General features: G+C 36.3%; 2 protein-coding genes across 8 annotated transcripts; both read left to right on the top strand.

Annotated features, from left to right (window-relative positions):
- The first annotated feature begins 1,235 nt into the window (after positions 1–1,235).
- On the top strand, positions 1,236–12,388 carry LOC132173409 (Protein kinase superfamily protein). Of its 2 annotated transcripts, none has more exons than XM_059584904.2 (9): positions 1,236–1,524; positions 1,747–2,417; positions 5,951–6,235; positions 6,497–6,814; positions 7,792–8,019; positions 8,418–8,518; positions 9,859–9,976; positions 10,782–11,252; positions 11,733–12,388. In XM_059584904.2, the coding sequence occupies exons 2-9, from the start codon at positions 2,010–2,012 to the stop codon at positions 11,937–11,939; spliced, it is 2,136 nt and encodes a 711-aa protein (XP_059440887.2). In that variant the 5' UTR covers positions 1,236–1,524; positions 1,747–2,009; the 3' UTR covers positions 11,940–12,388. The 2 variants fall into 2 exon arrangements, with proteins under 2 accessions (XP_059440887.2, XP_059440886.2); XM_059584903.2 differs by having other exon boundaries at positions 1,713–2,417.
- Positions 12,389–14,929: 2,541 nt separating this feature from the next.
- On the top strand, positions 14,930–25,434 carry LOC132173590 (protein SPA1-RELATED 3). 6 transcript variants are annotated; one of them, XM_059585116.2, is made up of 10 exons: positions 14,962–15,007; positions 15,144–15,179; positions 15,528–15,765; positions 16,533–17,597; positions 17,775–17,932; positions 18,711–19,686; positions 19,765–19,911; positions 20,043–20,354; positions 23,402–23,461; positions 24,905–25,434. In XM_059585116.2, exons 4-10 carry the CDS (start codon positions 16,692–16,694, stop codon positions 25,091–25,093), a joined length of 2,748 nt encoding a protein of 915 aa, XP_059441099.2. In that variant the 5' UTR covers positions 14,962–15,007; positions 15,144–15,179; positions 15,528–15,765; positions 16,533–16,691; the 3' UTR covers positions 25,094–25,434. The 6 variants fall into 6 exon arrangements, with proteins under 6 accessions (XP_059441102.2, XP_059441097.2, XP_059441098.2 ...); XM_059585119.2 differs by having other exon boundaries at positions 14,930–15,179; positions 18,714–19,686; XM_059585114.2 differs by having other exon boundaries at positions 14,930–15,179; positions 16,469–17,597.

Here is a 25,434-nt window from a genome sequence, read left to right as displayed (position 1 = left end):
AATAATTTAATATCAAGTTTATATATATACATTCATTACACACACATATATAATCATATACATAAACCTACTCATATACGCACAAATATACATATATCTATATTACGACTCACAATTACAATAATTCAAGCTATCCCAATTACATTACGAAGATAATTTATTTTTATATTTTTAAATATTTAACATGTTATCATTACAAAGTTAAAATAAATATTATTAAAATAATAAAAATAAAGTTATACGATCTTATACAACTTAAGACGAGTTTATATAAGTTTAGCTTATTTAAGAAACAAGTCTAAATTTTTGTTTAAGCTTTGTTTGTTTAATAAATAAATTGATCATGAGGTGAACTCGAGCCTGCTCATGAGCAACTCTATTTTATTTTACTACCTTAGTAGTAGGGTGATATTAAATGCCCATTTGTTTAGCAGTTTCAAAATGTACGGTTTAAGAAATAATGATTTCAAAACACAATGAATGAAAAATTTTATTTTTTAAGAACGCAATCAAACATTTTGGTGAAATTGTGATTCTGCTTTTAAAATCGGATCCGAACTAGATCCCTTTAGTTAAACGAATTAAACCCCTTAATCAAGACACGACTCATTTAAATTAGCAAGTGACACGACATGGTTCGCTAATCTGCTTAATAAACATGTTGTGTTGAGTTGACCTATGCGATCTGATCTACATAACTCATTTAATAAATAAACCATGTTGAGTTGACCCAAACACGAATTGTTTGATCCGCTTTCGACATGTATATAAATTTAATGGGCAAACAAAGAATTTTATTTTATATGAATTTAAAAAATAAATTTTTTATATAATAATGAATTTATATGAATTTTAGCCTTATATAGGGTTTTAGTCTGTAATTGTAAAAAAATATAAGATAATTTATATAGATCATCTATAGATTGAGCGAGTTGGCCTAATATTGGCTTGTTTATTTAAATGGGTTAATTCAGGTTGATTCAAATTGATCATAATCTAATTATACAAAATTTTAATTCGAGGTATTCGCAATTTAAAAAAAAAAAAAACCAAAAAAGAAAAAAAAATAACACTTAATATTTGGTTTTCAATTAATTGGGCAATATAAACGTCTTTCCGCTAAGAGCGCGTGAGAATCGGACACAAGAAGAATGTCTTTTATGGTTATTACACGCATCCGGCTTCCCACTGCTCTCTCTCACTCTTCACCCGGAAACTGCCGGGACACACTCACTACTCACTCCCACTTCACACTATAAATACGCGCTCAATAATTATTAATTTTACCCCATTATCATTTTCACATAATTTTTACTTCATTTTTTTTCTTTTTCTTTTTTATTTTTCCTCAGTTGTCCGGAACTCCATCTGCGTGTGTCCCTTCCTCTCAAATCTGTGGAGCCTTAGATCCATGGCTTCCATATCCAAACCCTAGATCACTCTATCTAGGGGTTTCAATCCTTCTCTCTGTGAAATTGGTGCCTGCAACAGTGTTTCTACGGCACAAGAATAATTATTTTCAAGGTACTGTTAGTGAATTGAAAGTTTTCAGTCTTTTTGTGTAGGTTTTTTTGGGTGATTTTAGGATTTGGGTTTTTGTCATTTGTTGTGATTTTCTTTTCTACTTTTATTAGTTGTGAAGTAGGGGGTTTTATAGAGAAGTGTAATTTCAGTGTAAAAGAACTGTTTTTTTTTTTTTTTTTTTTTTCAAGGCGTTGTGGATTGGTTCACTCATTTCTATGACAGTTTTCAAGATTTTAGGGTTTCTGCCAGTTGCAAACTGTAACTTCTCGCAGTTGTGAATTGCTGGATTTGATAGTGATACTGGGGTTAAGCTGGAACTCAATGCTTCATTAAGATACTACTTTGGGGGTTTTTCTTTTACTTAAATTTAAGTTTGTCAATATTGTGCATGGAAGACGAGGAAAGTAGTGCAAGAATGGAAGATTTGAGGGGTAAATATTGATTCAGGAGGAGGGTTTTGTTGTTGTGGGTGGTTTTGGTGCGTAATGGGTTGCCTTTGTTGCAAGCCCTCTGCTATTGAGGACAGCAAGGAGAGCCCGAGAGAGCGGTTATCGAGCAAGGCCTCATCGGAGTGGCGGGCATCGAGGGTGACCTCATCAAGAAGGGAGGAAGTGCATCGACCCAAGGATCGATACGATAGTAATGATGGAAGGACAATGTTAATTGATAAGCAAGCAAATGGTTCGGTTCGGTTACACAGTGAGCATTTGGAGAGGAAGAGGGAGAAGACGGAGTATGTTGTTGCTCAATATCCGGGGATGGGTACAGTTCCAAAAGCTACAGAAGGGGAGCAGATTGCAGCAGGGTGGCCTTCGTGGCTGGCCGCCGTTGCTGGAGAGGCTATTAGAGGATGGACTCCACGGCGTGCAGATTCTTTTCAGAAGCTGGATAAAGTATGCTCCTTTCGTCATTTGTCTCTGCAAAGTTACGTTACCTTTTATGTCATGATAATGCTTATGGATAATGCCGATGATCATTTTTTTCTAAAATGTTATCTTGCTTTATTGATCAGTCCAATCACTCAATGTAGAGTCATTAATTGATTTATTTATTAAAATTGCTTTTGGGCGTATATACTACTTTACAGTTAACTTGTTTCCTCGTGGTTCATATGGACTTTCTGAATCAAAAGATTGAAAATAACGACTTGTTAATTGTACCTATCACCAATTTTGGTTAGGGCCAATGGCACTATCATTATTATTACTGAGAGGGAATTGTTGCTATAGGGATTGAGTTGAGTGAGTTACTGGCATTTAGACTTCCCTTAACTAATTGCATTGTTCATTAGTAGTCTTACTGGTAGTAATATGGTAAGCCAATGAGTTTTAGTTAAAATGGAACTTCCTCCGCCTCTAAGATGAGGGTGGAGGGTCAGTCATGGGTTCAAGACCCACTGGATGTGTGTATAACTTACCAATAGGAAATAACACTTGTAATTAGTTAAATTTGTAGTGCATCTCCTCCTAGATTGTTTAGTGGCATGGGAATTGTGGTTATTTAGACTTATATCTATTTGGGGTCCAATGGGTGATGCTAGGACCGTAAGGAGTTGTGTGCAGATTGTTTTTGGGGTCCCTTTGCTGATGCTAGGACTGTAAAGGAGGTGTTTACAGATTGTAGAGGGAAATTTGGTAGGTGTGAGAGTGGTGTGATCTGGGGGTTAGTTTCCTTTGTAGTTTGTATTATGTGGGCAGCAGTTTGGTGTGAGAGGAATAACCCAATTTTAGTGACATGCTGAATGAAACTCTCTTAAATCATCATTCTCTATTTTACAGGCTGTTTACTTTGGGCTGCACCCATTGTGATGTTTTCTTGTATTTTTTTACTCTATTAAGCATTCGGTTATATGAGAGGATGTTATACACATCCTTTTATGCCTATACTTGTTTGTTTTAATAAAATTTGTTTTTTTTTTTATAAGTAATGTTTATATCAAAAGCGCAAAGGGGCGCAACCCAAGTATAAAATTTGTAACTTAATTCTTTATATTTTATTATTGATTTGGAGGAAATTTCAAGAGTGAAAATCTTAATTAAAAATTAGATAAATAAAAGAGTAATGCTATATACCATATATATTTTTTTTGATAAGTAATAAATCTATCTCATTGAAAGCGTAATGTGTCCCCAAGTACACAGGAAGTATACGAAAGGAATCACCTAACTAGAAAGAGTAAAACAAACAAGGAAGTCACTATAACTAATCAATAGAGGAGACACAAACGCCGTTGTCCATAGATGCAATGTTTCATAAAACAAAGATAAAATTTTCCTTAGCGTCCTCTCCCTTTCCTCAGAGTTTCAATAATTAATTTCCCTCCATAAGCACCAAAAGAAGCACTTAAGCACAATTTTCTACACTGCAGCACTCTTTGGCTTGCCATAGGAGCATCAACATGTCCAAGCATAACCCAAGACATCTCAAAACGATTGAAAAAAGCACTCCAAATGGCGGAAGTCACATCGCATTGAAGAAAAAGGTGGTCCACAGACTCTTCATTCTTCTTGCACATGCAACTTTGTCCATCACGATGATGTGCCGACTCCTGAGATTATCCAAAGTGAGGATCTTGCCTAGAGCCGTTGACCACGCAAAAAAGACCTCTTTCGAAGGAGTATGAGTCTGCCAAACACTCTTCCAAGGAAAGCAACTACCATCAGGAGAAGCCAAAGAGCAAGAAAATGACTTGACACTTGGAAGGAGCCAATCGCAGCTGATCTTCACATCTTCTCACTCTAATTGAATGCAACATTTGGAGAAAAATAAGCAAAGGCATCCACCTCCCAATCATACGCTGCTCTAGCAAAGCTCACATTCCACTAGTTGGAGTCGTCCAAAAACTTCAAATTAGTTGCAATAGAGGCATCCTTCACACAAGTGAGACCATATAAACTGGAAAAAACTACCTTTAGAGCCACTTCCCCACAACACAGGTCATGCCAAAAGCTGATCCTTGAACCATCCCCCACCTTAAATCTAGTAAAGCTGGAAAATGTTTCCCACCATTTCCTAATATTATTCCACAACCCCACCCAAAGGCTCTTTCAGGCTCAAGAGACCATCACTCTCCCCATAAACTGCCATATTTAGAGTCCACGCTACTCTCCACCAAGCCTCTCTCTCAACCCCATAGCGCCATAACCATTTACCTTAAGAGAGCGCAATTAAAAATCTTCAAATTCTTGATACCCAACCCTCCCTCAGAGATCGGTGAAGAAATCTTGGACCAACTCACCAGGTGATATAATTGATACCATAATTTTATCCTACAAGGCTACAACTATCATACAATGTGGACGTGCTAGCCCCAACTAACTTTTGGATATTTTTTTTAACAAGGATTGATCCAAAGGTTGTTTGGAATTGCCACGTCAGCATTGTGGGGATAAAAATGTAGTTTCTAGCATTACTCTAAATAAAAAAGACTGTTTGCTTATTCAAAAAAAAAAAAAAGAGAGAAAAAAGGCCTGAGTAGTGATAAGGATTTGGGTTATGGATTCACCGAGGATAGATTTAAGTTCCAGAGTACCGTTCTGATTAGGTGCTAGTACCAGTAATGCAACATGACTAATGGAACTTTAGTCTAGTTATTGTTCCGTACAGCAATACAGAATCAATAACTAGGTTCGAGCAAGGAAAGTTATTATACTTATCAAAAAATTTATCACTGGATACTTCCAAGGTCAACTCAGAAATATAACTGTACTGAACAGCCCATAAAACCCAATGTATCAATAAATCTGAATTATTATCAACATACAACATGGTCAAATTTAGAAAACAGATAACAGAGTGCATCAACAGTAATCAGAATTTGGAAGAAAAAGGATTATTGAAAGGAGGTATTGTCTTTGATGGGTGTTACGTGTCTTTGATGCTCAGCCTACATTTTGTTTTGGAAATTTTAGTTTAGATAGGATGACCATTTTTCAGGTTATAGTCAATCAGCTGAAGTTTGAAAAGAAGATTCATATTTGCAACCCCAAACAGATGGGGCATGTTTCTTTCATTGATTTTTTCTTCTCTTTTTTATTTTTGGGCGGGTGGGGGATTGGAGGTTGGGTTGTGGTTGTATGAACTCTTGAAGTAATGAACATTTGCACTTGAGTAGTTTGGTTGAGTCTTTGCAATATGAGCTCTTGATGTAATTAACACGCATACATTACTAGTTTGGTTGTTATTCTTTTTGTTCCATTATCCATTCTTGTTTGGGTACCATGATATTCTGCTACCTAATGCTCTTAATGTAGGATAGAGGTAAGGTAGCTTAATAGAATTCCAGAAAAAATCAAATTATTCTATCTACCTCTTATAAGCTGTTCTTTGGTTTCTTTTGTTTATAACCTAATGATGTCCACTTTAAGTTGATATTTCCTGTTGGCTGGTTTTGGTTTGTTTTATGACGATACCTTTTTTTGTACAGATTGGCCAAGGAACTTACAGTAATGTTTATATGGCTCGTGACCTTGAACATAATAAAACTGTTGCTTTAAAGAAAGTAAGGTTTGATAACCTGGAACCTGAGAGTGTTCGCTTTATGGCAAGGGAAATTCACATTCTGCGTAGGCTTGATCATCCCAATGTAATAAAACTGGAAGGTCTAGTTACATCAAGGATGTCTTGCAGCTTGTACCTTGTCTTTGAGTACATGGAACATGATTTGGCTGGGCTTGCTTCACACCCTGGTCTGAAATTTACAGAAGCACAGGTATTATAGTATTTTTAATTTTCCCCTGTTGTTTCATTCTATGGTTTTCATCTTGTTACCCGTAAATGCAGTCCACTGTGATGTAACCATTCAATAAATTTCCAGACATTAAGATCAAATTATGTTACTTGTTTATATGTTTCAAATAGCACTTAATGGAAATTTATCTTCTAATATACAGAAATCCTGGGATATTATATTTTATTTTGTGCTTGTTTAGTTTGGTGTTTGGGTTCTGATATTTAACTAATCTATGTGCAGGTTAAATGTTACATGCAGCAACTTTTACAAGGACTTGATCATTGTCACAGCCGTGGTGTTCTGCATCGTGACATAAAGGGTTCCAACCTTCTAATTGACAACAATGGTATCTTGAAGATTGCAGACTTTGGTCTGGCAAGTTTTTTCGATCCCCATCAAAGTCAGCCACTAACAAGCCGTGTTGTAACTCTTTGGTACCGGCCACCGGAGCTCTTACTTGGAGCCACTTTCTATGGAACAGCTGTAGATTTATGGAGTACAGGTTGCATACTTGCTGAATTGTATGCTGGCAAGCCTATTATGCCTGGAAGAACCGAGGTATTTGTTTTTTTTCTTTTGGGTTTCCCAACAAGCATGTAGAAATAATGGCTTTTGTTGCTTTTAATTTATATAATAGGATTAATACACATGATCTGCTGCTTAATCTATTTGGCCATTATTAAAGGTCCAAACAATTTATTGGATCAATCATCGTATTTGTTAAGAACTTCTTTTGGAATTTTGCTTACAAGGAGTGATCACTATGTCACTATTTCAAGGCATGCAGTTTATGGTTACTAATTGCTGGCAATTTGAAGGTCTAATGTTCTGAGTCAATTTTTTTTTGGGTCATAGAACTGTAGTGAAATGCTGATATTTTTCTTAATTAAGAGTTGAGCCGAGATAAGTGACAACAGTAGGGCCTGAGACTTTGGTTCCAGTAGGGAGGAATGTTTCCTTAAAAAAACGTTGTGAATGTGGAAAGTTGAGATGGAAAGAGATGATTCCTGTGTTGAGTTGATTTTTAATATTCAGTTATGATTATAGAAGGCATCTGGTAGTATTGCATTGTTCTCATCGACACCCAAATTAGCTGAATTCTCATGATCATTATGCTGAATCTGAGACAAATTAGAGGCTACATGAAAAAGACATCCCAGTAATAATTTTTTTTTGATAAGTAAGTAGCTGATTTTATTAAAAGCGTAAGGCGCCCCTAAGTACACTGGAAGTATACAAGGAGGATCACCTAACTAGAAAGGGAAAAACGTACAAGGAAATCATCATAGCTAACCGAAATCGGAAAAACAAACGCTACAGTCCAAAGATACAGAGTATGGAAACAATAGGATAAAAAGTCCTCGAAAGACCTCTCCACATCCCAGTAATAATTGTGTAGATAATGTACTATAACCAATCATGTACCTAAATTCTTTTCAGCTTTTTCACTTTAAGCATGCCTGTTTGCTTCTCTTACTTAGATGTAGGCTAGTTGTTTAAATTTATTACTAAACTCTGCATCCTTTGCCTTGTAGGTGGAGCAATTGCATAAAATTTTCAAGCTTTGTGGCTCACCTTCCGAGGATTATTGGAGAAAATCTAAGTTGCCCCATGCAACCATATTTAAGCCCCAACAACCTTATAGACGCTGTGTTGCAGATACATTTAAAGATTTCCCTGCACCAGCATTAGCATTGATGGAGGCTTTACTTTCCATAGATCCTTCTGATCGCGGATCTGCAGCTTCTGCTCTCAAAAGTGAGGTATGAAGTTTTAGATAAATGAAGTCCTATAGAATTTTTTAATTGTTGTTGTACTGTTGATTGTTATTTATCTTGATATTTCTAATTTTTAACCATACATTTTTTTTTTTTTTGGAGAAATGTTTGGTTTCCTTCTTTTGCCTATCTTTTGTTCATTTTTTGTACATGAGATAAACAAAGATTCAATGGTGGATTTAAAAAGAAAGATGGACAAGAGATGTGTAGGGCGCGCGCACACACACACACATATATATATATAAGAGAAACCGTATGGTAAATTAGGGAAAGTTTCAACCATTTTTTAATGCTATTTTCATGTGGCAATTTGTTATTGTGATTCTTGGTAGTGTGGTGCTGCTTACTTTTCTTTTTCTTATTTTTTGGTTTATGTTTTCCAGTTCTTTACGACAAAACCACTTCCTTGTGATCCTGCCAGCTTGCCAAAGTATCCTCCTAGCAAAGAGTTCGATGCAAAAGTGCGAGATGAGGAAGCCAGAAGGTGAACATTTTTTTTCTTCATTAAAGTCATAGATATTTGATACATATCCATAATACGGAGAGAGAACTTGTAAAGATTTTTAACGAGAGAGAGAAAGTACAGATCTGTTTGTCTTCCTCACTGATCATGATGGGGACTTTGTTACCTTCTTTGTTCTCATTTGAGGTAAATCCCTGAGTCAACATGCCAAAAAATAACACCTCAAATGTTTTTTTTTTCAGCTTTAATTGCATAAGTCTTCTGCAAATTTGAAATGGGTCCTTCCGTTAATTACTGGCCAAAATTGTGCCGTCCATTTGTGCCACGACAGCATTTTTGCTACATCACATTAGAATAATAATTTTTTTACTCTTTAATAATTTTATTAAGAAATAAAAATCTTAGAAATAAAAAAAATAAATAAAAAAAGGATTGTAAAAAAACCCACCGCTGGCCACCCATGGGAGCCACCCTCCACAACCCTCCCGAGGCCCAATGGGGGTGGCCAGCAGTGTTTTTTTTTAAAAAAATAAATTTTTATTTTTGATATTTTATTCCTTAATAAAATTATTATTTTAATGTGATGAGATAGAAATGCTGACATTACACAAATGGACAGCACAATTTTTGTCTGGGAAACTAACAAAAGGACCCATTTCAAATTCGCGAAAGATTTGTGCTGTTAAAACTGGAAGAAAAAAAACCAGTTAAGGTGTTATTTATTTTAGTGCGTTGATTTAGGGATTTATCTCAAAATTTCCTTATTTTTTTATTATTTGTGCATACATGTTATAAGTTTTAGTATCTTTTATTAATCTTTTAATAAAAGATTAGCATAATGTATACTTAAAAGAATTAATGTTGCCATGTATTGTGTATGTATCTTATATTTGTATCGTGTTTTTAAGGAATTTATTGAAACTTAGGATTGTCTGTGCTTAAATCATGTTGAAATTTAGAAACGTTAACCAAATCACGTTTTTGCGACTGAGTTGACAGCGGTAGTTTTTTGCATTTTCTAAGATATATATCATGATTGTTTCTTTTGTGAACTGCATCACTGTAAAATATGCACTAATTTAAAATCAATAGCTTGTACGGAAGCAAAAATGTTGCTTGTTGGCTTTGACTGTGGGGAACAGGATTGATTCATGTAGTTTGTTGTTTTTAGACAAACGACATTAATGATTATTGCTCCAGTTTCTGAATTCTATTGGATTTTCAGGCTTCAATCTGTGGTGGATTATTGTGATAGTGTTCATATGTATTCCAATAGCTAAATCACACTCATGCCAATGCCAAAGTAATAGCTAGTAGAGTTGGTATATGTACTAATAACCTTGTTTTGTTTACATGGACAGACAAGGAGCAGCAGTAAGCAAGGGCCAGAGACCTGATCTCGAAAGGAGAGGAGGAACAAGAGAGTCTCGAGCCATCCCAGCACCAGATGCCAATGCTGAATTAGTCTTGTCAATGCAGGTAACCTCGTGTCTATTTTAGTTGTTGTTAGTCGCTTGATGACATGCTCAATTACAAATTTTGAAGACTAATAGAAAATAAAAAGAGAAATAGCTCTACTTTTCTCTATGTTATACATGCACTTATGGTAAATTAATGGCGTTCTAAATGTAAATTTACTGGAAGAAAGTTTTAGGAATAGATATTCAATAAGATTTTGGAAACGTTTTTGAGTTGTTCGTACAAAAAATAATTATTTCATCTGTTGGCAATGCAGATTCTATAAAAGTTTTTTTATAAGAACTTACTTTTTGAGAAAGAACATTTTCAAGTTGAGGTGATTGGATATATCTTGTATCCATATTACATGTGCGGTGCAGGCTTCCAACTAAAATCCTTAAAAGAAATTGACTCAAGTGATAATCAGGTGTCGATGATAATTTTATTCTGCTCACTGTTCACCCATTTTGACCCAATTCCATTTATTCATTGGCTGGATGACATCTTGATGTTCTAGACATTGATTCATCGTCAGCCTCATGCTGTGAGCATGATGATCTGCAATATGAGTACCGTCATTGTTTTCTGAAGTTACAGTGCCAATTTCAACTTTTGAAAATATTTTAATTGAAATTTTCTTATGATAAAGTCGGATCGTGTCTCTTTTTCATAAACGTTAAGACTATATTCTTAATCTCTTTCAAATACCTTGTTTGAGTTGTCTAAGCCTTATTTTAAGCATTCTATATCGATTGTTAACTATTTTCTCTTTTCTTTATTAATCAATCATGCCTCTATATTCTGTGTTCATATTCTTTTACTACAGAAAAGACAAGGTCAGTCCAATTCTAAGAGCCGGAGTGAAAAATTTAACCCTCATCCTGAAGAAGTTGCGTCCGGCTTTCCAATTGATCCACCTAGACCATCACAAACTGTTGAAGGAACCATGGAACCCCAGGAGCGTCATCACAAGAGAGGCTCCCATTCAGGACCACTGGCTCACCGCGCTGCATGGGCAAAGGCTGGCAAGAACCTAGATGATGCTGCTAAGATATCAACTGGGGCTGACCTGTCAACGATGTCAGGTTTAGTGGAAGCAAGGAGGATGTCTGAAGATCGCAGACAAAGGTCTAGTTCTTCACAGCCTGAAGTTGCAAAATTTATAGGTAGATTTCCGGGATCCTTCAAGGAGAGCTCAGAATTCTTAACGCAACAAGATCAAAAGCATCACACACAGGGAATTGTAGGTTCCAATAAAAAAGAAGATGCAAGAATGAGCAACAAAGATCCAATTCTCGTAAGTAGTTTTTGTCCCCCCTCAGATAAGTATTTTTCATTTTCTTTTAAATTTATGCAACTTGTAATAATATATATAATTCATGTATGTATGTACTTATCAAAAAAATGAATGTTTGTAATGTATGTATGCATGCATGCATGTATTGAGAAACCTGTGATAAATTATCTTCATAAACTTTTGTTGGTATTACTTGCTAGTTACATATTTTCACAATTGTTACATTTATTCGTTGTACTCGATATTCAGATAGATAGAAAGAAAACCTACTTATCAAAAAAAAAAAATAGATAGAAAGAAAACCTAGTACATTGTCCACTTCTAAGGACATTTCATCCCAATGGTTTGCAATAGTTAACTTCCGTAAAGCTGATTTTGCCTTCTAAGCTGTTTAAAAAAGTACTTCCTTTTGAGCAGCTAGTCTCTTGTTTTTCCTTTTCTGAGTTCCTGATACATTATTCTTGTCTGTATTTGGTTCAGCTGGGTTATGGGTCGAAGGGTCACAAGATACACTACTCTGGTCCATTGCTAGTTCCATCAGGGAACATGGATCAGGTGCTGAAGGACCATGATCGGCACATCCAAGAAGCCGTTAGACGAGCACGCTTGGACAAGGCAAAGGTCAGAAAACTTCAGCTGGAAGGGAACCAAGTATCAACCAATTCATTATTTGTTTCTGGTCGTTGAATTGTTTGATGCAAACCCATAATGAAGCTGAGCGTCATCGGGAAGACCAGTGCATACTTCATACAATTTGGCTGGTGAATTTCTCGTGCAGCACAAGTTGGTTATTGGGTAGGGGGGGTTTTTTTGTATAGGTCCTAGAAGGATGGCTAGTTGCCATTTTCATCTAAGCTTATATAGCTTATTGAGAACTCTCTCTCTCTCTCTCTCTCTCTCTCTCTCTCTCTCTCTCTCTCAGGGTAATCGTCAGGTATATTTTCTTTCCACTATGCAACTGAAATTGTTAAAAGTAAGGGCCATTCTTGTAGATGTTATTTATTATTATAAGCTGTAGAGTATGTGGAAAATGACACTTTCTTTTGTGGTGAAAAGAGTAGATGTTGCATCCTCGACACTGAAGGTACCAAGGTAGTGGTGAAAAGAGTATACGTTGCTTACCATATATTCAGCTACGTTGGCGACTCTGCTTATTTTATTTTTCATTGCATCACCTAAACACCCCCACATTTTACCCCCACATACCTTTTCTATGTTTCTTCTCTAGCTTACATCTTCAAACCAACATTTAGGCTTCTTGAATGGGCGATCCCAGCAACTGTGTTTTCAGTATTGAATTTGATGTATTTCAAAATCTAGAGTTCAACGATATTAACAATAATCATCTCTCACTTTTCTGGTTGCTTACAAAGCTGGATATTGGCTTTGATGACGGTAGAAAGAGCCCCCATACTAGGACTAACTGATCTTTCAAAGATGTCATGCAGGTTAAGCAGTAGAGCAATTTTTTTAGTGTGTATTGAATACATAAATTCTGAGCTCAGGGTAACATGGCTCTTGGAAACATGAAAAACTCAGAAAAAGCCCCGGAGGCCATTGATCGAGGTTACTCTTGACCTCTCTAAGGTTTTTGTTGAAGAAATGTATTTTGGGTTTTGTGCATCCATTGGGCTAGTTATTGAAAATCATCAAATCTTAAGCTGGAGCTTCAGCAATTCAAAGTTCACCTCATTTTCTTGTGCTTATAGGATAAAGGTTATAAAGTGTTCATTTATGAAATTGTAGAATTGACTATCTTATAAGTGACAAAGTCTTCTGCTATAGGCTTTATGATGAGGATTCTAAGATCCTTTGGTCTTATTTCTTAGTAAGTAAGACGGGAGGTATACTGTGGAGTTAATTACTAGTTGGTTAATTTCACAAGGTATTACATGTTTAGATAGAGAATTGTGAAGAAAGCTTTCAGAAGTTAAAGCATAAATTGGTGACCACATCTGTTTGCACTCTACCTTTTGAGTCAGGAGGGTTTGTGTATACAGTGATGCTTTTTAGAAGGGATTCGGATGCAACAAGGTAAAGTTTGGTAAAGTTGTGACATATGTCTCACACCAGCTAGAAGATTATGAGACGAACTACCCTACCCATGACTTGAAGTTGGCATCAATATTATAAGAGTTTGAAGCATTTTTTTCACTTAGAAGTACGCGATCTTCACTAACCATAAGAGTTTGAAGTATTTCTTTACTTAAAAGGAGCTTAATATGAGGCAACAAAGATGATTGGAGCTCATAAAGAATTATGACTACAATATCTAGTACCATTCATGTAAAGCCAACGTGGTGGCTAATTGAGGAATCAACAACCATGCCTACTCAGTCACATAAATTAGTATTAATGAAGAGCGTTGTGTGGTTTGGCAAGAAATAAAAACTAAACTTGCGGTAAGTTAGACCGTTTTAGGTAATCTTGGTTTCATGGCATGCAAAGTGACCTTGTCACCAGACTTGGCTAAAGTACACAATGTATTTCATTTATAAAAGGGTATAGTGGTGTAGGGTTTGATCTATCCTCTCTCTCTCAACAATATACTCCCATGTGATAAACACTATAATGGAAAAATTATCACAATTTTTCAAGATCCTTCCTAATTTAATCAATACAAAGGATTTGAGTTTAGTCAAGTTGAACAAAATAGTAAGTTATTTTAGTATAATTTTTGGGTCTTTTCAAACAAGTGGGATGTAAATCCCAAATGGGTCTAATGATATCAATAATTGGTGATCAAATACATAAAATATTCTTTCAAACTGAGTTTGGAGAATTTTCGCATATAATTTTTATATGCTCTAAAGACCAATATTAATTTAATAAATGAGAAAAACTTTATCATTCATCAATTCTAAACTGCTACGTGACACCTAAAAAAAACATCACAAGTTTGCATCAAACTCAACGTGATAAGTCTTCAATGAGTAGCTCAGGACCACGCCTAATAAAGTAGAGGTCAATATTTCGAATTTCCCTCCTTTTTTACTATAACCATTTTTTTTTCTTGACCAAATTACCCTTGTTGATACAGATTATGCTCTTGACTCTTCTCATGACGTCACCGATCTGAATCGAAGCAAGTCAGCTCCACCGCATCAACAACGGAATGGTGTGCGCTAAAAGCATCACTTTTTTAATTTATTAAATCGTTCTTCGGAAAAAAGAACAAATAAATTATAGCTGGTTGGTCTTTGAGAAACGTGCGACGAATATAAAAATCATTAATCTAGAATTAATTAAGCTTTTGTTCCAGTGATTAGTCTCGCATTCTGAATCTTTTGCGATAACACGACGCGTATAATGTTGGATCCCACGTGTAGGTTAATGTTTTTCATAGAACTTTCACCGGTTGTTTACCATTAATTAACGGGGGTGTCTGACCTAATCGAACGTTTCCCCTTTGGGAAAGGAAGTTCATCGTTTCCGCCCGGATTTCATAATATTTTTACCTTCTTACCAATACCCAGGAAATATTTTTGAATTTCATGCGATGGCCCACAAATTTTATAAAATTTGCTCGCCTGCCTCTGTTCCCAATAAGTTTTCATGTTCTCTGAGGACGTGGTTGAGCCACGTATATGGGGTGGAATAAAGCGGGAAGATAATGAAGGTGATCACAAAGATTGGCCTCACAGGTTTCGGAGAAGGCAATAAAGTAATAATATATGAGACCCCCGTCACCCAATAAGGATACAAAGAATACGCCCTTGAAGTTGTAGGAAAATTGATCTTTTTAGTCACAAACGGTCTGTGTTTTTTGTAGGGAGATTTTGTTTTGTTTTTTTGTGAAGACAAGTGTAGGCAATTTTATGAGGCTGTGAAGCTTGCATGTGGTGTGAAAGTACTGCGACTAAACTTTTGTTGTGTGGTTCTGTTTATCAGGGTGGCCTAGCTGAAACAGGAGATCCTCTCATGGTGGTACTGGCATCTCTCTCTCTCTCTCTCTCTCTCTCTCTCTCTCTCTCTCTCTCCTACAGTGTATGTACTGATGGCTGTTGGGTTTTCATTATTTTCTAAAAATCGCTTTGATTTTTCTTTGATGGGTATATGGTGGGTGCATGTAGTGTTGCTTGTGTTGTTTGTGCTGAAGAATTGAATATATATGTGGATGTGAATGTATATCGAAGAATGGGTATTGTAAATTGTTTTTACTTCTCAAGAATTGATTGAATATGCTTTATCAATTGTGTTGGTGGTGAAGGTGCATCTGTTGTGGGCTTTTATAAAATTCGTATACTCAAAGTACACTACTTTTGTGCCCAGCAGCATATTTCTCATTGTCAGGCTGAGGTGTTGATCTTGATGAAAAGTTAGGTTTCTTTTATATGCTTGGACCCCTAAAAGGAGTTTTTGATCCAAAATGGTAATGGTGGAAGTGAGAGACTGTAATAGAAGTCGGAGAATTCTTCCATTCCTTGGATGTGTATGTTCCGGTGTTTACGCAGCTCTAGGTGGATGGTAATGGAGGGTTCATCTGAGTCTACTTGGCAGAAAGTCTTACAGTGTATGTACTGCTAGCGGTTGGGTTTTCTTTATTTTTTTTAAAATCTCTTTGATTTTTCTTTGATGGGTATATGGTGGGTGCATGTAGTGTTGCTTGTGTTGTCTGTGCTTAAGAATTGAAGAATGGGTACTGTAAATTGTTTTTACTTCTCAAGAATTGATTGAATATGCTTTATAAATTGTGTTGGTGGTGAAGGTGCATCTGTTGTTGGCTTTTATAAAATTCGTATACTGAAGTACACTAGTTTTAAGCCATTGTATTTGTCTAGCTGAGGTGTTTATCTTGATGAAAAGTTAAGTTTCTTTTATACGTTTGGACCCCCTAAAAAGAGTTTTTGATTTAAAATGCAACTGGTAGACGTGAGAGACTGTAATTGAAGTCGGAGAATTCCTCCATTTCTTGGATGTGTATCTTCCGCTCTTCATGCAGCTCTAGGTGGATATTAATGGAGGGTTCATCTGAGTCTGCTTGGCGGAAGTCTTACAGTGTATGTACTGATGGCTGTTGGGTTTTCTTTATTTTCTAAAAATCTCTTTGATTTTTCCTTGATAGGTATGTAGTGGGTGCATGTAGTGTTGTTTGTGCTTAAGAATTGAACATATATATGTGGATCTGAATGTATATCGAATGATGGGTATTTTAAATTATTTTTACTTCTTAAGAATTGATTGAATATTGTTTATTAATTGTGTTGGTGGTGAAGGTGCATCTATCGTTGGCTTTGCTGAAATTTGTATACTGAAGTACACTACTTTTGTGCCCGGCAGGATATTTCTCATTGAATTTGTCAAGGTGAGGTGTTGATCTTGATGAAAAGTCAGGTTTCTTTTATATGTTTGGAGCCTTAAAATGAGCTTTTGATTCAAAATGGTAATGGTGGAAGTGAGAGACTGTAATAGAAGCCGGAGAATTCCTCCATTTCTTGGATGTGTATGTTCTGGTCTTCATGCAGCTATAGGTGGATAGTAATGGAGGGTTCATCTGAGTCTGCTTGGCAGAAGTCTGATAGTTCTAGGGGATTGAATAGTTCTGGACTCTCAGACAGGAACCGGAGGGTTCTTCGAGCCAACAGAATTGGCTTGTCAGGTGATGCATCACACGATTCTTTGTTTAGAAAGGAGAGAGGTAGGGTCGTGTTGGCTCACACTGATCATCTCAAAAACCAAGGTGGTTTGTCTGGACTTTTTGAGGATGAGGTAGCAGTTGACCCTTTTGTACGTGCCATAGAATGGGGTGATGTTAGTTTGAGGGAGTGGTTGGACAAACCAGATCGATCTGTTGATGTCTTTGAATGCTTGCACATATTTAGGCAAATTGTGGAGAATGTTAGTGTAGCACATTCCCAAGGAATTGTTGTTCATAATGTGCGGCCTTCCTGCTTTGTGATGTCCTCTTTCAACCATGTCTCCTTCATCGAGTCTGCATCTTGTTCAGATTCTGGTTCTGATTCTTTGGAGGATGGGTCAAATAGCCGAAATGTGGAGGTTAAGAATTCATCCTCTTCCTTTCCCCATGGTGCAAATCAACAAAGAAGTAGCTTAGGAAGTGAAGTTTTTCAATCTGTGACAACACCAACTAATGCTTTATCAGACACTACTTGCATGCAGTCAAGCTCAGTCTGTACAGCACGTGTTGCATTACTGGAAGAGACTGAAGAAAATAAAGACAAAGATAGGGGGAAAATTGAAGAAGTAGAAGAAAAGAAGCAACCATTTCCAATGAAACAGATATTGCTCATGGAGAACAATTGGTACACTACTCCCGAGGAGGTTGCCGGTTCTCCAAGTTCCTGTGCTTCAGACATTTATCGGTTGGGGGTTCTTCTCTTTGAGGTTTGTAAAGAAATTCTCAAACTTTATTAAATGTTCAAAATTTGAAATAGGATTTTCAGTTTTTGTTTCATTTATTTCATTATAGTAATTAAAAAGTGAGAGTTCAATTGAAGTGATACAGCTCTTTTATGTTTCTTTTTCTTCTGAGCGCTGATGTGATAGTTCTAATTTCGGCAGTTATTTTGTCCATTAAGCTCCAGAGAAGAAAAAAGCAGAACTATGTCTAGTCTGAGACATCGGGTTCTTCCTCCTCAATTGTTGCTGAAGTGGCCAAAAGAAGCTTCATTTTGCTTATGGTTATTGCACCCTGAGCCAAGTAGTCGGCCAAAAATGGGGTAATTTCCTCTAACAAAATGCATTTTACATATCCATGCCTTTTTCTTTTCTTTTTTTTTTTTAAAGTTTCCAATGCTATATATATATATTTTTTTTTTTTGACATGCTGAAAAGTTAGATACTGGAAGATGACTTTTCGAATTAGAGAAGACCATTGGGGATAGAACAAGAAAAATCAGTTTTATAATCTACATGATTCGTAATCATATAACAAAATGAAATGTCTAATGTAATGATGTTTGCAGAATTGTAGTTGGAGTTGGATTTATTTTTTATTTTTTTTAACAATGAACTGTGTCAGTTTATTTTATTTTTTGATACTATGAAGTTTTATAACAGTAGAAATAAATTTATGCTTTGATGGTGGGGGAATAGGCTATAAATTGGGGAAGATGATTCCGGTATTAAGTTTCAAAAAGAAGTTATAGGACAGTTTGCTAGTAAATTTTACTAGATGAGGCGATGAACCTCAAGGGGTAGGCTCAAGTGGTAAGGGCCTTGGTCTTGGTGGCATCCCCATCAGGTCCAAGGTTCAAATCTCCTTGGGTGCAAACAATTCCTTGGGGCTACACCTGCCGACAAAACCGGAGTCTCACCCGATCCGTGTGGAGATGGCACTTTGCATGGGTTTGAAGTTTATCCGACATGGGTGGCCCAGGGTGGGTACACGAAGTGGTCTTGCCTTGGAGGGGTTTCTTGTCATATAAATGCATTTTTTACTTGTCATTGAACTTTACGAGATAAAAGTTTTAGTCTTACATTTTATTCCATGTGTAGCAGCGATTTGTTACAGAGTGAATTCCTTAATGAACCGAGAGATGATTTAGAAGAACGTGAAGCGGCAATTGAGCTTAGAGAAAGAATAGAGGAGCAAGAATTGTTGCTGGAATTCCTTTTGCTTATACAACAAAGAAAACAGGAAGCTGTAGATAAGTTGCAAGATTCCATTTCCTTTTTGTGTACTGATATTGAAGAAGTTATGAAGCAGAAAACAATTCTTAAGAAAAAGGATGGCTCATGCTCAGAATTGCGGAAGGATGATCATTTAGTTTCAATTCTTCCATCAATGAATATTGTTGATAGTGATGATTCAGCTAGCTCGGGGTCTAGAAAACGATATAGACCAAGAATGCAGATTCAGAACATAGAGGAATGTGATGATAATCTAGTTGATAGCCAGAAGTCAGATACACTCGGTGAAAATAAAGGAAACTTTCTTTCAAAAAGTTCTCGGTTAATGAAGAACTTTAAGAAACTGGAGTCTGCATACTTTTTGACAAGATGCAGGCCGATCAAGCACTCTGGGAAACCATTGAGCAGACATTCACCATTAAGTAGTGATGGTAAGGAGTCTATTGTTGTAACTGAAAGAAGTTCCGTTAATAATTTGGCATCGAAAGAGCTGCATAATGAGGGTAGACAAAGTGGTTGGATAAATCCATTCCTTGAAGGTTTGTGCAAGTATTTATCTTTCACCAAGTTAAAAGTTAAGGCAGACTTGAAGCAAGGGGATCTGTTAAATTCTTCCAATCTCGTATGCTCTCTCAGTTTTGATCGTGATGGAGAGTTTTTTGCTACGGCTGGTGTAAATAAGAAAATTAAAGTATTTGAATGTGACACAATCATAAATGAAGATCGCGATATACACTATCCTGTAGTTGAATTGGCTAGTAGATCAAAGCTAAGCAGTATATGTTGGAACAGTTATATCAAAAGCCAGATTGCTTCAAGTAACTTTGAAGGTGTTGTGCAGGTAGTTATAACCTAACATTCCATTCCATTCTTCAGCTTTCTATTACTTTGTATTAACTCAATTGCTTATCATGTTCAGGTATGGGATGTGACAAGAAGTCAAGCACTAACGGAAATGAGAGAGCATGAGAAGCGTGTATGGTCGATAGACTTCTCATCAGCAGATCCAACAATGTTGGCCAGTGGGAGCGATGATAGTTCTGTTAAGCTATGGAGTATCAATCAGGCAATTCTATTTTTGCACTTGGTGGATGTCAGCTTTGAAACTAAACGTACTGCAGTCATATCATTGCATGATGTGTATATTTACTTCTGGATGTATGATAAGTTTTTCTCTTACATGGGTTGCTACTGCAGGGAGTCAGTATTGGTACCATCAAAGCAAAGGCAAATGTATGCTGTGTTCAGTTTCCCTTGGATTCGGGTCGGTCCCTTGCATTTGGTTCAGCAGATCATAAAATTTATTACTATGATCTCCGTAACTTGAAAATTCCTCTGTGCACATTAATTGGACACAACAAGACTGTGAGTTATGTCAAATTTGTAGATCCAATGAATATTGTTTCTGCGTCCACGGATAACACTCTGAAGCTTTGGGATTTGTCAATGTGTGCATCTCGGGTTATTGACACTCCACTCCAATCATTCACAGGACACATAAATGTAAAGGTAAAGTCACTCATCATACTATATGGGGCAACTACATTCATACATTGCAAAGTATTGTTCTCTCCACTGAGTTATTTAATTATTTTTAATTATCTTGTTCTTGTTATTATTAAATCATTAGTTGGTGCAAGCAAGTCTTAAAATAATCGAAGAAGAAAACAAAAAGATAAGCACTTTAGATTAATTAAAAACTTTTGGTCCAGTCAGGTATTGGTTCTATAACACCACCAACTGAAAGATTGAATTTGGTGTCACATACGTTAAAATTTTATGCTTATTGACCAACCTTATCACTGAAATTCCTGAAAGCTTCAGAGTTCTCCACCAACACTGACCAACGAAACTTGTGATTTTACTTCTTGATCATAAATATTTTAAATGATAACCTCAAATAAGTATGGTTATCTACTGAATGGATATGTTGTTCGCCAAAAGAGTGGAACATGTCATTTACAAGAAGCATATGTTACAGCACTAGCATAAGTTTCCTTTTTATTTTTTTCCCCTACTATAAATAAACTTGAGTCTATATATATATATATATATATATATATATATATATATATATATATATATATATATTGATGATTGTTATCCAATGCACCAATGCACTGAATCCCACAAGAACTCCAGCATCAAGCATGTTTGGTTGAGGTAAATACTTGGATTAGTGATTTCCTGAGAAGTCCTTTATGTTGTCAACACTCCTTTTAGGGGCTTCTTTGGTGTAATACTAAAAGCCTAGGATTGTCAAGCGTAAGTCCACTAGTTTAGTTCTTGACAGTGGCCACTTCCTGTTGACATGAATGTTAGGATCATATCCAAATCTCCCCTCCTTCAAACCTACTTTGGTGGGATTGATGCTCGGTAATGACCTATTTTTTGGGCCTTGTGTTAATGATGATTTCTAGTTTCAAATGTCAATTAGAGTAAATTGTCATGTTGGTTCTTTTTTCTCTTTTCAATATAAGATCTTTTACTTTGCAGTTGAGCCTCTCATCCTACTCTTTTTTTGATAAACATAATATGGTTTGAAGTGATAGCGGAGATACCACCATGGAAGATTGCCACTAATATGATTAGAATTCTGGATAAAATTCATACAATTAAGTTTACAAGAGGAAAGTGCAAGAAGGGTCTTGGATGTCTCTTTGCAATGGTTAAACAACGGCAGTTTTAGTGGAATCAGGCCCATGTTTGTTGTGTTTGGAGAAATGAGACTTGATATTCCCTCATCTACAATGCATATTTGCTGATATTGATCATTATCTGGTATTGCTGTGTGTCCTGTGGTGTAGGACTGTGGGTCTATGGAAGAAAATTAAGAAGCAGTTTTTTATTCGAGTTCCTCACTTTTGAGGCAGGAACTGGTTGACGAGTCCACTTTTTACAGGATATGCAGTGTGGTCTTGGAATGTTGAGCATGGTTCTCCTGTCTTGTTTAATATTGTGGAGGAGAAGATTGCACCTGTAATTATTTATTTAGAAGGATCTGGTCAAGACCTTCATTGGAACCCACATGTAGAAGGATCTGGGAGTTAGATTTATTTGGTCATTTCTTTCTTTCTTTTCCTTTTTATTTTTTTATTTTTTATTTTTGAGATCCTATACGAGGCTAGATATAGGTTTAATTGATCAGTTTTTTGAGATCGTATATGAGGCTAGAATCATAGAAGGGGAGGATCCTGCTGTTTTTACTTTGTCAAGGAGCCAATTGTTTGAGATTGTCATTTATTTGACTTTGACAGTGTAATAATATCTTCTAGCCTTGGAAGCATATTTGGTCTGTTTGTGTTCCCGCCAAATTTTTTTTTTTTTTTTCCAATCTGGACAGCGGCTTTAGAGTGTGTCATGACTGGTGATAATCTTCTCAAAAGAAAGTTTTTCTCAACCAGGATGAGGAGACAGTGATTCATCTTTTTTCTCCATTATTTGATCACTTGGGGCCTTTCAAGCCTTTTTTTTTTTTTTTTCAATCTGGACAGCGGCTTTAGAGTGTGTCATGACTGGTGATAATCTTCTCAAAAGAAAGTTTTTCTCAACCAGGATGAGGAGACAGTGATTCATCTTTTTTCTCCATTATTTGATCACTTGGGGCCTTTCAAGCCTTTTTTTTTTTTTAAACAATGTTTGAATACATTGTAAACTGTCGAATGCAGTTCCTGATGGACTTTCTACTGATGCATTGGTTATAGTATCCGTAATAGTCCCTGCTTACAAGAATTATTTTTCTCCCACGCTGTTCTCTTGATTGTGATGCATAAATTAGGGTGAATTTCTTCCATTCGTAAGAGTTTGTTATACTTCTGGGGCTAGAGTTCTTGAAGGAGAAGGTTTGGAGCAGGAAGTGTAACCTCACCTTTGTCCACCAACATAAGATACCCAAAGCATTAGCTCAAACACTTCGTCCTCCTCAAAAAGGATGGTGCAAGTGTAACCCCCGGCAAAGGTAGAGGAACTAGCGATTCTCTAGGGAATCTAGAGTAGAACTTATTTCCTTTTAGAGGTAAGATGTTGGAGGAATCTGAAACAAGTCCTATCTTGTAGTAATAACACTTCCTCCTTGACAATGCCAGCTCTCTTTGGCTTGCTTCTCACCTACTGGCACAAAATGCATCAAGGCATCAATGTTGGCTCTGGAGGGGATGTGAACCCTCAGATCTGGTCACATAGTGCAATGTGGACCTGTTGAGTGTTGCTAATGTGGCAAATCATAGTTGGCTAAAAATTTGGAATTTGTAGCACTGCATTGTCTTTTAGAGAAGGACATGCACGTGTTTGAAGCACCTCAGTAATTATGAGGCCACTGGACTCTTATCCTGTTATACGGTGCTCATATTTCTTTATCCCAATGGCCTTAGGATAAGCAGGCTAAGCAGCTTGGCTGTTGTAGTGATGGTTACCACTTATCTTGTATAAATAGTTATTAATCTTTGTGACAATCATCCTGGTTAATGTTTTTATAGATTTTGTATGTATTCAAATAAGCCCATGGTTGATATAAATCTATTGCTGATGATTACCTGATAATTGATTACTTGTTGCAGAACTTTGTGGGTTTGTCAGTTTCTGATGGTTACATTGCTACTGGTTCAGAGACAAATGAGGTACTTCATATATCATATTGGCTATTAATTCGATAAACATCTTTTGGTTTCTGTCTTTCTTAGGTTCTTCACATTAGTGTTGTTACAAGGGTAAGCCGTTTCCTTCTCTTTTTTATCTTGGAAACCAAAGACTTGTTTTCCCTTATTATCATTGCTGGACTGATTTGTAGAAAAATCAGGCGTCCCATGCTTGCTGAGAGAGATCAATAGGGTCCATCTTAGATGTTGGAAGCATAGCCCAGAAGATATATTTCCATGCTTGCATTTTCTTAAAGAAAATCTGTTTTCTTATGTACCTTACAATGATGGTCTCTAAGAAAAGAGAGTCCACATCTGACAGTTACCTAGTGCAATTCTTGGAATTACAAGTTAATACTGTCTCGTGTACACAATTGTATTTCAGTGGAAAAAGTTGATTAAAGATAGAAATTTGTGCTGTTTACTGGTAGGCACAATGATGAACATCAGATATCATTTTGGAGTAATATCTTTATTTGAAACTTCAAATGTTTGAACCCAATTTGTGGTGAAAAGGTTACAGTTTGCTGGCGGCAGAACTTACTAGCACCTCCTTTCTCTCTTTATGATGGAAAAATTATTTGTATTTGTCAATAATGTTTCTTCTTCCATAGTGAAATACCTCATCACCTGAGCCACTAGAATCTAGAATAGAACAAGCTCATCCAAGAAAAAGACTCCCTTTTTTTGTTTATTTATGTTCAAATTTGCATCAGAGATCTGTAAATTGAGACACATAAAAGCGAGGTGACAATTTCTTTGCAGTAGGTGAAGAGGGAGGTGTCTTATTTTTAGAAATGTGATATATTTATTATTGATTCTGTTACATATTGTCACTATTCTTTCCACTTAGTATTCCCTGATCTTTAGCTTTTAGAATCAACCATTTGTATTGACTACTTGTGTATCATCAAGCTACCTTGTCTGCTCTTGTTGGATTGGAAAAACTAGATCCTGTTCCATCTTTGCCATTTCTTTGTTAGTCTTTTTCTTCTTGTTTTGAGGCCATCTCTTCATTAATCCAATGTTCTTAGCCTCTTTGTCAAGGTTTTCACTTTTTTGTTCCCAATAGCTGCCGCATTTTCATTTGTGGTTGCTGATCTAAAAGTATGAATGTGGATACCACAAAAGAGTGCCTTAAGAGGAGGAAAAAATTCGGTGATGGCTGGCAGTCAATTTATTGTTTTTGTTTTTTTGTGGATTTTCAACTCTCAGAATCAGACATGTAGAGCCAGTTTACATGTGCTAGGTCACTGAACAAGGAAAAAAAATAATGAAAGAGAACCTTTTTTATTTTCTTTGGTTAGATAGAGGACCACACGTTTTTCTTTTTTTTGTTACAAAAATGGAGACATTCTTGCCATGCATTTGCTCTTGATTTTTTGCTAATTTACAGCTTGTATGTTCATCTTCATTGTGGCTCAGGTGTTTATCTATCACAAAGCCTTCCCCATGCCTGCATTGTCATTTAAGTTTGACAACACAGACCCACTTTCAGGCCACGAAATGGGTGATGCTGCACAGTTCATCTCCTCTGTTTGTTGGCGCAGCCAGTCCTCAACCTTAGTTGCTGCAAATTCCACAGGGAATATCAAAATTTTGGAGATGGTTTGATTTGGCTACTCTCCAAATCGTTCATGATTCTAGGGAAAAAGGATTAGATGTAGAGCAGAAAGATGGGGTGAACGAAACTTACGGCACGAAGCTGTGTAAACTAAGGCAGGATTTTAAATGTTATAAGAGCTCGATGATTCCGAGCAACTTGATAAATTTTGGCATTAGATCATAGCGGATGCTGTTTAAGTGAAGAGTGAGGGTGGTGATGTTCAAATGTAATGCAGATAGCAATTCAAAGAAAGCAAAGTGGATAAAAATCAGAATTCTTGTATATTTTGTAATGCTTAACAACGGTTCACAATGATATTATATAAATATAGAATTGATCTTCAAATACA

The sequence above is a fragment of the Corylus avellana genome, chromosome 3, assembly GCF_965113065.1.
Source record: "Corylus avellana chromosome 3, dhCorAvel1.hap1.2, whole genome shotgun sequence".
Lineage (NCBI taxonomy): Eukaryota > Viridiplantae > Streptophyta > Magnoliopsida > Fagales > Betulaceae > Corylus > Corylus avellana.
The sequence above is the reverse complement of the archived record's forward strand: the minus strand, read 5'-3'. Positions and strand labels throughout refer to the sequence as shown.